Here is a 14,658-nt window from a genome sequence, read left to right as displayed (position 1 = left end):
ATGCCCACTATACTTACGTGAACCTGGGCTTTTTCAAAACCCACCTCGTCCTCCAGGACTCCTCCTGAATGTCACCTCCTCTGGGAAGTCCTTCCAATCCCTCCCAAACAGAAAACTCCAACCTCTGTGTACCCACAAACCCCTGACTCCCACCCATCCATGCACCCATCCACCACTTAGTATGGTCCTGGTTCCTGGCGGGGGGGGGGGGGGGGGGGGGGGGTGTGCTATGTGCTCCTTTGTGAACCAAACAGAGGCTTCTACCCTAACGGTGTTTTCAGCCTGGACACGGGGAGGAAAGTTAAACAATTACACCAACTAATGTGTAGTTTGTCTACTGAGTACAATGAAGAGAGAGAGACAGACAGACAGAGAATGCCATGTATCTGGGCTGAGACCTGGCAGGTTAAGGGGAGGGGGGAAGGGAGGCTTCCCGGAGAGGGTGGTGAGGGGTCCCTGCTGTCGCTTTCACGCACTTGCCACCCTCCCTTGTCTCGGCTCTCTCCGCGGGAAAGGCCAGCCTCCACACCCATGGGTTGCGGTCCAGGGCCTGATTTAAAGCTTGTGCAACAACTGTGCATTGAATTTAATTGTCAGTGGTCAGAAGAGCTGGGAAGGAACGTGGCTGGGTTCCAAGGAGCTTCGCTGTGATGATCCAAGTAGGCACAGTCCTCCTGGAGGCTTTGGGAAGCCTCAGATGTGCGGGCTGGGGGAGTGGAGGTGGAGGGGCCTGGTCTGCATTTACTCCAGGCTCGGAAGAATCGAGGTGCCTTTCTATGCATTCCAAGTCCCAGGGTGCAGGGAGGCAGGGGGCATCTCAGAATAGACTTTGGAGGGACATCTACTCCCCTTGGCTAAGGGAGACCTGAGTCACCGTCCGCCGGAGTTCCTGGGTCATCTTAGGGACCCTTCTCAGCTTTGGAAGCTCTTTCCTCTGGGAAATGAAAACAGACCCCCTTTTTCCTGGACAGCCTCTGAACTGGGTGACGGTGGTGTAAGGAAGGTGCTACACTGGCGAGGTGGTTCCCAGGAGAGCGCTCTGGGGGTTTCTCCTAAGGCAGAGGTCTGGGGTGGGGGCGTCGAGGCGGCAGCACGCCGCCGGCCCAGGTGGCAGAGGGGCCCAGCCTGGACGCGAGCCGAGCGGAGTGGTGTCCCGCGCCCCTCCCCGCCTCCGCTCCGGCCCTCCCACTTCCTCTGAACACGCCGGCTGTCAGGGCGCCGCGCGCGGCGGGCGCGCAGTGCAGGCTCCGGCGCCGCGCCCAGGAGGCTGCCGCTCTGGCTCGCCGCCCCCGCCGCTCCGCACCGGGCACCCGCCGCCGCGCCGCGGGCCATGGACCTGCCCAGGGGCCTCCTGGTGGCCTGGGCGCTCAGCCTGTGGCCAGGTACGTGCCCTTCTTGCCTCCCCTTCCCTCCCGGAGCCGCTCCCGGGCGCGCCGGGGCCTCGGATCTTGCCGCCGGGGAGCGGGACGCGGTGCGCCTCCGGGGTCCGACCTTGGCTACTCTCGGGGACGTGGGGCTCCGGGAACTGGCTGCAGGCTAGCGGGTCGGCCAAGTTCCGCAAAAGAGGGGGGCCCGCGGAAGCGACTTGGAGCGGGAGTTTGGTGTGTTTGGGAAGAGTTGAAGAGGCTCGAGTTGAAACGTGCTGAGGGCTGGTGGCCCCACTGGACTCCCTGGCTACCTCCCAGGGCCACGCCGGGGTTCCCGCGCCGCCGCCGGGGCACTCGGCCGTCCCGGGAGCGCCAAGGGCGCTCGGCCCGGGCTGGGAAGGGGATGGGACGCGCAAAGCGAGCGCTACCTCGTTGCCCTCCCGTCCGGAGCGGAGGGTGCACTCTGCAGTGTGGAGAGCCGGGTGCGGCGGGCCCGGAGGGCTGGGGGGACCGGGAGCCCAGAGCCTCGCAGAGTCCCTCTGGCCTGGGATGGAGCGGTTTCCAGGACTGTCGGCCCCTAGGCAGTGACGAGCCGTCGACAGCAGAGCCAAAGGCGACCGGGGACAGCAGTTTCGCAGTCCAGGGCCCCGGAAACGTTATCCGCCACTCGGGGTAGGGACAGGGCATCCCCCCCCCAGCCAACCCCCTCCCCACACACACACACACACACACACACACACCGTGCTCGGAGTTATGCGCAATTATTCATAACCCGGGGAAGTCGCGCTCACGGTTGAGCATGCCGCTCCTCATGCGCTCTAGGTGTCGGGGTGCGGCGGGGAGCGAGAGGCTAGCCCTGGGATCTTCTCACTGGGGCACCCGTCCTGGGCTTCCCCACTCTGCGCCACACCGCGCCCCTGCAGGCCCCGCCACCACGAAAGCTTTCCGGGCGCCTCCACCGCGCGAGGACCTGCGCCCGCCTCAGGGACTGGCTGCCCGCCCTGTCTCTCCCGCTGTGTGCGCTCCAGGCTGGGGCTGCAGCGGTGATGGGGGGTCAGGGGCAGTGGCATCCGGGCTGCAGCGGTAATGGGGGGTCAGGGGCAGTGGCATCCGGAGAAGTGCCCGCAGGGAGCATAGGTGGAGACGGCGCCACCACCCACGCTCTTCACCCCAGTTCCGAGGTACCAGGGTAACAAGTGCACCCTCCTACCCGTCTGTCTACAGCGGAGCTTCTGGCACTGCCTGCATTGGGAAGGGCCTCTGGTTGGTGGGATCCAATTCAGACCCTAGTCACAGTTGGAAACAAACTTTGGTACCTGTTGTTTGGTAGTGGGGGGTGGGGAGGAAGACGAGGGAAGAGCTGTGAGCAGGCCAGCATGCATCTAGAAACTAGCTTCAGGAAGAGGTGAAGCGAACTCTGGATCATTTAGACCCGTGGTGGGCAAACTGCGGCTCGGGAGCCACATGCGGCTCTTTGGCCCCTTGAGTGTGGCTCTTCCACAAAATACCACGGCCTGGGCGAGTCTATTTTGAAGAAGTGGCGTTAGAAGAAGTTTAAGTTTTAAAAATTTGGCTCTCAAAAGAAATTTCAGTCGTTGTACTGTTGATATTTGGCTCTGTTGACTAATGAGTTTGCCGACCACTGATTTAGACAGGAGGGGAGGCAACTCCAGTACTGTCTGCAAATCACTGGAGATCCTGCCACAGAAAAAGAGAGGGCACTCCTTTTCTGGAGTGTGACTCCAGATAGGTGGAACCACACACCAGACCCTGGTTGGAGGGGGTGCCTTAGGGGCCAAAGACAGTCTGCACCTCAGGAAGCTAAGAGCAAAGTCTTTGAAATCAGACCTGGCCCCAGTTCTGGCTCTGCCGCCCACTAGCTGGGTGACCTTGAGCAGGCGAGGAGCGTTCTCCAACAGGTCTCCTCCTCAGTGGATTGGAGGTCGAGATTCTGAGTTCATCACACTGTCAGGAGGATTAAGAGAGGCGCTGTACGAAAAGTCCTTAACACAGGGCTTGGTGCACAGTAGGGCTAAAGCAGTGGTTGTTAATGTTACTCACTCGGGGGTGGGGAAATGGGGTGAAGGATGGGGACAGGATTTGTGACTCAGAGCTCCCTTTATATGGAGAAAACCACCCCTGAGTTATGTTTGGTCAGTTTGGGTTCTTGAAATATGGGATTCATTAAACATATCAATCAATGTTGGAACGACATCTGTTTGCAAGGAGCTGGGGCTGCAGCCCAAGCGTGTACGCAATCTGGGCTCTGCTCGGAGCTGAGAACAAGGGGCGATCTGGGAAGGCTAAATAAATAGAGGCACTGGGGAGTGAATGGCACAGAGAAGGCAAGGGCTGCGGTTCAGAGGAGGAGTTCAGTTCCACTTGGAGAAGCCAGGGAGGCTTCCTGGTAGAGGAGATGTTTGAATTGGGCTTTGAAGGAGTGTGAAGAGTGTTGACAAGCTATAAACTGGGACTACAAGTATTCGTACACCAGAGTTAGTTCCTGGGAATACTTAAAGAACAAAAAGGTGAATATTTTAAAACCACAAAGATGACTCTGGTCAGTGTGGACTCTGAAGAATGGAAGTAGGGCAGGGGTCACAGGGTACGTTTCCCTGGCTCCGGGCAGGATTGGTCTCTCATCTGTGCATCACATGGACTCAGTGAGAGGCATACCAGGAAGCTTGCCTACTGGTGACAGCACAGTTTGACTGGGTAGGGGACCTGTTAGAGGCCAAGTTGGAATTGAGGCCATTATGAATTCAGAGCCTCTATCTTTCTGGAGCTCCTGCTGCAGTCTGGGCAGGGTGATTGGGTGGGCAAAACTATCAAGAAAGCCAGAAAAAAAAATAGACAAGTCCAAAGACTTTTCCAGCTGACATTCAGAGAGAGCAGATCCACTGGCCCGAACTTTACTACCATAGTACCTCTGAAGTAAGGGTGGATGAGGTAATGATTCTTTAAAACCCAGTCTTTACTGAACACCTGTTATCTGCCAGGCCCCATAAAGACACACAGGGAGTTCAGACACAGCGTGGGAGTGAAGGCTCGGGTCTCACTGCCTGGGATGGGTCTGGGCTCCGCCAGTTCTCTGTGCCCTTGGCAAGTTACTAAGTGGCTCCGTGCCTCAGTTTTCTCACCTGCAAAATGGGGGAGGGGTTGTATTAAAAGAACTTACAGATTTATCCTCAGTTAAATGATCAAATGTATATAAAATTCTTGGAAAGTTCCAGGTGCATATTAAGCACTCGAGGAGGTTGTGTTTCTTCTCCACCAGCAGCAGCAGTGCTCAAGATACTGACCATTGAGTAAGGAATCTGAGGACGCAGAGATGTAACTTCAAACCCAAGTCTATGAGAGAAGTCTAGAGGGAGTGCCAGGGCCCTGAGGCTCAGAGGAGGCCTATATGCCAGGGCTCTAAGTAAACCTAAACGTTCCTAGCTCTTGCATCCAAAGACCTGGCCCAAAGTCTTGATCAAAATGGGAACTCAGGTATTTTGTTTTTACCATTGAGGCTGCCAAAATTAGTATGATTTTAGTGTGAGTGTTTTGTGGTGTTGAAGAGAAGAACCATACCACTCAGCATAGCCCTTGTGTGAACTTGCGAATAAGGATCTTATTTAAGGGGGGAAAAAAACAACACAAAAAACTTGTATGGAAAAAGCACAGTACAAGCATATGGGTGTGCAAAGATCCAAGCCCTGCTCTCCAGCTCTGGGAGAGCATGGAGGGAGACAAAGTCACTTTGCCTACCCCACTGCCCACTCTGCTGGGAGCTTGTCAGCCAAGCCTCTCAGCTTTCATCAGCTGAGGGGCTTCTGGACCCTTCCACATCAGGCACGGGGGGCCCTAAGGGATGGATGTGGAGTGTCACCCTCTTTCTGCTTACTCACCACACCATACCAACCCCACAGTGGACCCCCAGAAATGGATTATCTCTCTCCTTGCCATTCTCCTTGTCCCAAGAAGCCCACCTCCACAGGGCTGTGGGCCCTTGAGGACACACCTTAATTTTGCCTTCTCTGAACCTCCTTCTCTTCCCTCCTGTAGTGGAAGCTTCTTCCAGCAGCTGGGAACTTTCCTTCTGTTCTCATCCCTCATCCTGAGCTGTACAAATACCTGCAGCTGCAGAAACTTAGGCCAAAACTGCATCCTGAGCTGGCCTGGCGTGGCTCTTGCTACCTAGAGGCAGCTTGGAGAATTTTAAAAGCCTTCTTTTCTCTCCAGGATACCTGACTTTGGAGATGATTGTCTCACTTTAGGCTTCAAATCTTACTTTGGGAGTAGTTGAGCCATGTTCTATTTCGATTACAAAAAGAAAGGATCTATCATAATCCTCCCCAGGCAGCAATAGCCTCTGGCTGACTCGGAGGATCAGCTATAAAACAAGCTTTAAACATGCACTAACATATAAAAAAAAATGGTATCTCTGCTGATTCTCACCACTTAATGCCCCATCCCACCAGCATCAAACCCTGGGCTACCATGGAGGATTCAGAGCCATTTGAAACTATTTCCTCCAAACAATTGTGAGCTCCAAAGACACACACAGGCCCTCAGTATGGGGCGCTTGCTACAGGGAGCTCTGGTCCAGGTGGGACTGTCCCCGCCCCCATCATGGAAAGCCTAACGGTATGAGCGCTTTGTAAGGAGAGAAGGGGAAGGGAGAGACCGGAGTTGGTCATCTTGTAAACACAAAAGTAAAGAAGCTGCCAAAATACTCCCTGGAGGGTTTTCATACTGTGTACTTAGGACCTGAGTCACAAGATGAATAAAATCCCACCTGGAGGGAAAAGTCAGTGTGGTCCAACCCCTCCCTGCCTCTGTCTCTCATTCCCCCTTCACCCACACGTTTACTGCGCAACAATAATCAGTATGCCTGACCTGGGAGCCCAACTGTCTGGATTCAAACCTTTCCATTTGGGTGACCCTGGATAAGGCCTCGGGGCCTTTCCTCAGCCATAAAATGGGGAGAATAATGACTTCACAGGCTGATGTGTGCACTAGGTGATCTTACATGGTTCATTCATCTCCAGTGCGTAGAACAGCATCTGGCACTCAGTAAGCCCTCAGTTAACAGTAGCCATTATTACCCTTCCCATCATTTATCATTCGATTGATGCCAGCCACTGTGTCAAGCACCTCTTCACATCTCAGGCCTCGAAACGGCTGCATTAAGTCACTGCTGCCATCACCGGGTTACACATGAGAAGTTAAATGGCTCATCCAAGGTCCTGCAGATTGAGTACAGATTGTCAGGATTTGTCTGATCCCAGAGCTGCGGTTCTTAATCCATGCATAATATCCCTTTAGAACTGGGCCTAGCAGGCTTAGAAAGACTAATCAGATGCTCTTGCTGAAGGAGCTGTCTTCATGAGATCAGTGGACACCTGGCCATTCTCACAGGGGCACAAGCCCAGGGGTGGCAGCTCCCTCTTCAGACTCAGCTAGTCAGTGATTTCTCAGTCAAGATGCTGGTTTGGTGAGTCGTGGTCCTCACCTGATGGTTCCTAACATGGGAGCCTCTCTCTCGCTCACTTATATCCAGGTTCAGGGCCAAGTGGGGCTCTACCACCTGCCCCCAAGTGCCCAGTACTCCGGACCACTCTGCCCCAGGGCCCCCTCTCCAGCCACCCTCATGGTCCAGGCTGGGTGCCCCTCTCCTCCCTTTCCACCTCTGCTCCCATTCCCCTAATCAAAGCCTTCTCTGAGCTCCAGGCCTAATGAGTTTATTCATGCTGAACAGTCCTAATGAGTGATGACCACTTCATGCGTCCTGTCTAAAGGGGTTTGCATTTTAACTGGGCTGTGCCTTGAGCCAAAGAATAAAGGGCTAATGGTGGAACTTCAGGCACCAGGACCAGCAGCAGACAAAATAATTGAGGCAGGGGTACCTGTCTGGCATGGTGCAGCTGCCCAGCCCGTTTCCATCGCCAGTCAGGTGTGTCCTACCCCGGCCCTTGCGGATGATGACAGCCTTGTCCTATGACACAGAAGAAGCCGGTCTGTGGCTTGGGTGATGCTGTTCTAAAGCAGGCAGAGGTTTTTCCACGTGGCATGTGGGGCAAGTTAGGCAACTTGCTATAGCAACGTGCTCTGGGATTCCAAACAGGATGACACAGAGAAGTGGTTCCTGCCTCCGCAGCAGGGCTAACGGCTGTCTTCCCCCAGAAGCATCACTACGCGGGGTCAGGCTGCCAGAAATCCTGGCCCTGACGGTTTCTACAGCCTATTTCTTTGTAGATTGGGAGGACCAGGCTTCAGGAAGGCCATGGAAAAATCATGAAATGAACAAGTGGGCGCAGTTACTGACAGTCTGCAAAGAGCACTCCCATACGTTTGTTCTATCAGTCAGGATAGGCCAGGTGAGGCCAGAGGCCCTGCCAGAACTGCTATGGGCTTTAGATCGACGGGGAACGTGGGGCTCTGAAAAGTTGAATGGTTTCCCCTGATTCTCCCAAGATCACTGAGAACTCAGGGGCAGGTCTGGTGGCCAAAGGTGACATTAAGAACCCAGTTTGCTCTACCCATCAGAGAAACTTGAGAAAGCAATGCTTCAGCCAAAGGAGTGAAGTTCTAATGGTACATTTTCTTCATCTGTGGCAGGCAGGTAGGACAAGATCATGCCCACATCCTCCCTCTCAGCCTGGCCCATCCCAGGCCTTCAGACCACCACCGCCTCCCCTGCCAGAGAGAAAGCCACAAAGCAGTGCCCAGCTCCCCTCCTTCTGACACTGCTCTTCCGTAGTCTCTGATATTCAGTGATTGTCGACAATCACAAAGCCCTATAAATAATTCATAGACAGAGCTCCTCCCTGAGTTTATTCACACCAGTTGCCACACAGGCAGGACCAGCTGTATAATCTGTGGGTCCCAATACAAAGTGAAAATGCAGGGCTCCTTGTTTAAAAATTATTAGGAATTTCAAGGTGGCCACAGGAGAGCATTAAACCAAGTGGAGGCCCTTCTGAGTGTGGCTCTCCGAGCAGCTGCACACCATGAAGCTGGCCCTGCTCACGTGGGTGGTTGTCCCTACCATTTGGCGAGGAGGCTCCATAATCCCATTTTATAGATGAAGAAACTGAGCGGCTTGTCCATTTGGCCAACAGGTACTGAACACCCACGACACCCCAGGCACAGCCAGGTTCTAGGGATCCCACAGCCTCGCCCTCAAGGAACATGTGGGGGAGGGAGGGCACAATCACACACAGACGGCAGGGCTCAGCAAAGTGCTGGTGGCCATAGATGCAGGGCTGTCCGTGCAGCAGTTCACAAGGCACACGGAATTCAGAAGATGCTTCCAATTTCACTTACTGCCCCAAGACCATTTTGAGACTTTGGGGTGGGGGGGGGGGGACCTTCAAGCATTTGGCACTGGGCTCTGGATAGTCACCTTGGCGACTACAAGAAGCCGAAGCTTGAAGTCGCTGGCCTTTCTGCAGCTGCAGGTATGTGTACTGCTATGGTCCTTGCTGGGCTAGCACTTCTAAGTAAGGGGCCCCTTTACCTGCCCACCTCGGCCTCCCCTCTTGGTCTATCGTGGGATTGCAGGTGATCAGTAAATCCAGTGATGACAGAGAATAATGGTGTAAAACAAAACCTCTGCCCAGTCCCCACCCCAGACCATGCCATCACTCTCCCTGGTGGAGCCCAGCATCGGTATTTCTTTAAAGCTTCCCAGTAACTCTAATGGGCAGCCAAGGCTGAGAATGACTGATGTCATCTAAACCTAATCCCCAATCAAGCACAAGAGAAAACGCCATCCAGGGAAGGAAAATGATTTGCTCAGGGTCACACAACAATTAGTGGCAAAGCCAAGGTTCTCCTGACTCAGTTCTCCCGGTCCCTCTCCCCATCCTAAAGCTGCACGGGGTTTACAGCCAGGCTGGGCTGGAGACACAACTTGGAGTCTGATTTGAGAGGCTGAGTGCAAGGTGGAATTTTGGAGTAAAAGTTGGTAGTTGAAGGGTTATTCATTGGTGACCCAGTCTGTGTCCCCCTAAGGCCATAAGCTTTTGGTGACTCTGTGGTCCCAAGTGAAGACCCAGGAAAAACAAAGAAGGCCAACAGGGACTGATTTGGCAGAGGATCTTGGTCAGAACTGCCCCCAGGAAGACGGAGCAGCACAGAAGGTTGGGGGGAAGAAGGTGTCCAGCAGGTATTGGACCAAGCCCATTAAGGTCATTCCCACCCTGTGATTGTGGGTCCTGCTGAAGCTGTTGAATGTGCAGGTGAAGGAAGTGCCTGTCTGGGTGGGGAAGGGATACTCCATCACGGAGAGAGAGGAGGGCCCTGGGAATTAACTGAGTCCCCAGTCCAAACTCAGGTGTCATTGTGCCTCTAGCCCCGATCCATCCAGACTTTTCTCGATAAAAGCCAGAGTGAAGTGAAAACACAGACTGTGTTGTGTAGACACTCCCCTGTTTAAAACCCGAAATGGGTCCTGGCCAGTTTTCCTCAGTGGTTAGAGCATCGGCCCCCAGACTGAAGGGTTGGGGATTCGATTCTGGTCAAGGACACGTTCCTAGGTTGTAGACTCGATCCCTGTGTTGGTCAGGGCATGTGTTGGAGGCAACCAATTGATGTGTCTCTCATCACATCGATGTTTCTCTCTATATCTCTCCCCCTCCCTTCCACTCTCTCTAAAAAAATCAATGGCAAAAAATATCCTCGGGTGAGGATTAAAACAACAACACTCAATGGCTCCCTATTGCCATTAGGCTAAGTCCAGACTCTTTAATAGAGCTAACCAGACCCTGAAGGGGTGACCCTGGCCTGCACTCAGGACTCACCGCTAGCAGCACCACGGGCACCAAGCACACCCCTACAGCACCCACGGGACTGAGCATCTTAGCCTCTCAAACACACCAGCTTTCTCTAGCCTTCACGCATAGTGATTCCTATGTCCCATTCTACCTCCTTTCTCCTGGCCGCCTCCACTTACTCTTCAGATCTCCACTTGGGCACTACTTCTTCCTGAAAGCCTCACCTGACCCCTTAACTAGAGCTTGAAGCCCCACTTGTGTGATCTCAAGATACTCTGTACCTAATCCAGCAGCCAGTATTATTGTTGCCTGAACATCTTCCCCCACTGAACTGAGAGCAGAAGGCACATCTCCTAATGGTCTCTGTGTCTCTGGCTCGCACAGTGTAGGTGCTTAATTGCTATGTGTTGAGTGAATGTAGGAACTGTCTACCCAAGTAGACAGAAAGATCGTAAAGGGCAAGAAAAATGTCTTAAATTTCTTTTTACATGCACCCCTCAGGAGGTCCCAATACAATAGACTGTATGAGCCAGACCCTGTGCTAGGTGCTCTGGGGCATAAGTCCTGTCCTTTAAGGAGTTTATGGTTTAGTAGTAGGAGAGAAGATCCTTGGATAAATAACTCTAATCCAAGGGGCGGGGGGGGGGGGGCGTAATAAAGGCTGTAGGAGAGCTACAGACCAAAGACTCTTGGATTTGAGAGATGAGAAAGAGATTATTTGTAAGTGCAGGAAGGGTAGAGGCTGTATCTGGGCAAACAGCCTGATGTTTGTTCAGCGGGATGCTGAGTATGTGCTGTGGGGAACTGCCAGGACGAACAGTAGGCTGGGACTGCTGAGAGAGGACCCAAATGCCAACGAAGGCATTTGGATTTTTTTGTTAATCCTCACCCGAGGATGTGCTTAAAGAGGAAGGGGGAGAGAGAAACATTGACATGAGAGAGAAACATCGGTTCATTGTCTTCCGTACATGCCCTGACCTGGGATTGAACCCACAACCCAGGTATTGCCCTGACCAGTCATTGAAATGGCAACCTTTAGGTGCATGAGACGATGCTCAACCAACTGAGCCACTCTGGCTGGGCAAGGCATTTGAATTTAGCACCTGGGGAGCCGTTGAAGGTTTTTGAGGTGGGGTATGGCATGTTCTAATCTGTGTTTTGAAAAGCTCCAGGGTGGTGGGGGTGGATGCCACAGGACACCACCTGGGGACAGGTGGAATGATGACCCAGGCAAGAGGCCTCCTGAAGTGAAGGCGGTGAGCTGAACAAGAAGTGGAACTGTGAGAGGCAGAATGGAGCAGGGCCTGGTCGCCAGGAAAGGAACGGAGGCTAAGAGGCCGGAGGGTGGTGCCACTGACCTGAAGACAAGGAGGCTTGAGGAGGGGGAGGTTGAGTCAGTCTGGACAAGTTAACTTTGCAGGGTTCCTGGGGCAGGTGGTGGTGGCCCTCGGGTAAGGGAAATGTTGGCCAGAGCTTGGAAGCGAGCCTGTCACCTATCTGTGCCTTGGTGACATGCAGGCCTGAGTGAGAGGGAGCACCCCGGGCATGGGGCCTCCTGTCCCTCTAGCCCCTTTCCAGGCACACAAGCAATGATTCATGCCCCAAACTTAAAGAAAACTTAGGTTCTGATTTTAAAAGCCTTTCTGAGCAGAAGAAACCAGTGAGAGGGCCAGGCCAGACCACAAGCTAAACAGCTGTGGAATGTGCTTGCTGCTGGTGAGGCCAGCCAGGGGCAGAGGCGCGGGCAGGCTCAGCAAGAGGCCCCACCGAGTGTTCTGAATGTGTCCAAATTGTCACCCAGAGTGTCCCTGCTCTTTTCTCTCTTTTCAGCGAGGATCTGCCTGTGTTCTAGCACATCTTAAAGCTGGCCCCTCCCCCAGCCCACCCAGCCTGTCAGTTGCACTGGTCCCACACCCTCCTCCATGTGAAAGCTCTGGCCTGCCATCCAGCTTCCCACCTCTGCTCAGCAGGCAGGGGTCTGGGAGCTACCTGAAGTGGGGAGAGTGGGGGAGGTACAGAAAGGCTCCTATGCCTTGTGGCAACAGTCACCTACTGATCTCCCTGCATCTGTCCTTGTCCCCTTGAGGACCTTCCACCCCGTAGCCAGAAAGATGCTGCTAGAATGTAGGGCAGATCATGTCATGTCCTTCCTCTGCTCCAACCCCCCTAGGACTCCCCTTCCTGCTCTGAGTAAGAGGTCCTGTGTGTCTGGCTGGCTCCCTCTGCCTTCCTGACCTCATCCTCCACTCCTGCCCCCCTTGCTCATTCTGTTCCGCCCACAGTTTCCGGAATGTTCTTCAAACAGATCAGCCACCTTGGGCTTTGCACTTGCTGTTCCTTCTGCCTGGAATGCTCTTCACCAAAGAGCCTCTCTCACTTCCTTCAGGTCTTTATTCCAGCATCACCATCTCATCGGGGCCTTTCCGACACCCCTGACTAGAATTTCAACCTCCCTCTTCTTCAGTCTCGCTGAGGTATTTCTCATTGTCTGGCATTATTACCTACTTAGTTATTCACCTTGTTTATTGGCTGTCTCCTCCAACAGAATGTAACCATGAGAGCAAAGATTCTTTTTTAAAGATTTTTTTTAATTGATTTCAGAGAGGAAGGGAAAGAGAGAGAAACATCAATGATGAGAGAGAATCATGGATCAGCTGCCTCCTGCACCCCTTACAGGGGAATGGACCCGCAACCCAGGCATGTGCCCTGATCGGGAATTGAACTGTGACCTCCTGGTTCATAGGTCGATGCTCAACCGCTGAGCCACGCTGGCTGGGCAAGAGCAAAGATGCTTGAATGTTCTGTTTACTTATGTGTCCCAGGGTCCAGAGCAGTGCCAGCCAGAGTCAGCTAGTAATAAGTAGTTGTGGAATGAATTAATTAATAAAAATCTCACCCCGGCCTGGCCTGCAACAGCCTGCAATCCCACTAATTAATCCCCTTTGAGATTAGCATCACTCTCTCTCCAGTCACCTTTCTTGAGACGCCATTCCCCTAGGTGGGCACGCGTTCAGTCCTGACGCTTCTAGCTTTCTTTCCAGACAAAAAGAGGCTTCTGACAGTTGCCAGTGAGCAGGGCAAGGAGGGCTGCGGAGGGAGAAAAGGGCTCTTCAAGGGAAGGCCTTGAAAGGGGCAAATCGGGTAACAGCAGGCAGCCCTATGCTGTTCAGAGTTATTTACTGTGACTCAGAAACACAAGGAGACGTGGGAAAGGCCTTGTTTTACACAGTGCAAACCTAGGTATACAATGGGACTTCCCAGAAAGCAAGGGGCGTGGAGCAGAAGTTTAAAATGCCTCATTTCCCACAGAAGGGTAGTGATTCAGACATATCCATGTACCAAAGAACACGGCCATGTCATTTGTACCCCAGAAGGAGCTGGCAGTGCCCACAGAAGATGACAGGGCTGAACAGTAGACCCCAGGCTATGATCCAATCCGGTGGTGTGGGAGATGACAAGGAACCCATTAAACAGGTAGAGAGACCGCGCCTGCTCCTAATAAGGTTCATATGAGGGTCATGTTCCACTGACTTGGCGCTTGAATACTGGCCCTGATACTCACTAGGTGTGTGACCTTAGGCAGGTCACTTCCTCTCTTTAGAATGTATAATTGAAATTATAACGTCTATGTTGTAGGATCAGTATGAAAAATTATAAATGCTGACTACCACACAAAATGTCTGGCAAGGATGAAGTGCTCAGTAAATGTTCATTTATTGCATTTAAATACTTGCTAACATTCCCTGAGGGCTTTCGTGCATCAGGCTTTGTTCTAAGCACTCATCTTCTTGATGATCCTGATCCTGTAAGAAGGTACCATTCCCCCCACATTAGAGATGAGAAACTGGGGTCTGTAGAAGTTAAGTCACTTACCCAAGATCACCCAGGCAATGAAGTCACTGAGGGTCTTGACACTGCCTCGGAGTCTTCTTCAGAGTCTGGCTCTGCTCAGCCTGCTGGGCGGTAAAATAGCTATAAAGTAATTCACACAGGAGAGCTCATGGCTGATAGAATCTTAGACCTACCCCAGCCCTTACTGATTTTTTAAGGAATCAACCATGATTTGGCCCAAATGGATCAATCCGGGCCAACCCTGAATGTTACAGATGTGGAAACCAAAGCCTGTGGCTTGGTTACATCTTCCACTAGCTGGACCCTTCAAGCCTAGAGCAATGAAAAAACCCTGGGCTCCAGATGACAACCTCCGGGTCAAGTTCAGGCTCCAATGCTAAATCTGAGTGAGTCACGTAACCTCTTACGACTTCCACTTAATCACTTCTAAAATAAATGTTTGGCCTTCCTGATTCCCAAAGCTCTTTGGGGCTCTGCGCCCATGCTTCCATGAGCATTCCCTGAGCCAGAGCCTAGACTGGCTCATGTAACATGAGAAAGAAGTTGACAACAGGGACTCTGTTTTAAAGTAACTTCATCTAGCTCCTGGGTGGACCAGTGCACAGTGGACTCTTCCTCATCCACGGGCCCATGCGGAGTCGTGGGGCCCCGGGGCCTCCTGGGAGGCCTCAGTA

General features: G+C 53.1%; 1 protein-coding gene across 1 annotated transcript in view; it reads left to right on the top strand.

The window, feature by feature from the left end:
- The first annotated feature begins 1,246 nt into the window (after positions 1 to 1,246).
- ITGA11 (integrin subunit alpha 11) overlaps positions 1,247 to 14,658 on the top strand; it is a 118,349-nt gene continuing 104,937 nt past the window's right edge. Inside the window, exon 1 of the mRNA XM_079768683.1 lies at positions 1,247 to 1,382. Coding sequence (XP_079624809.1) covers positions 1,331 to 1,382 — 52 coding nt within the window. The 5' untranslated portion in view covers positions 1,247 to 1,330. The remainder of the gene's footprint in view (positions 1,383 to 14,658) is intronic.

This window comes from Cnephaeus nilssonii (genome assembly GCF_951640355.1).
Source record: "Cnephaeus nilssonii genome assembly, chromosome: 4".
In the NCBI taxonomy this organism is placed as follows: Eukaryota; Metazoa; Chordata; class Mammalia; order Chiroptera; family Vespertilionidae; genus Cnephaeus; species Cnephaeus nilssonii.
This window is presented reverse-complemented; position numbering and strand designations above follow the sequence as displayed.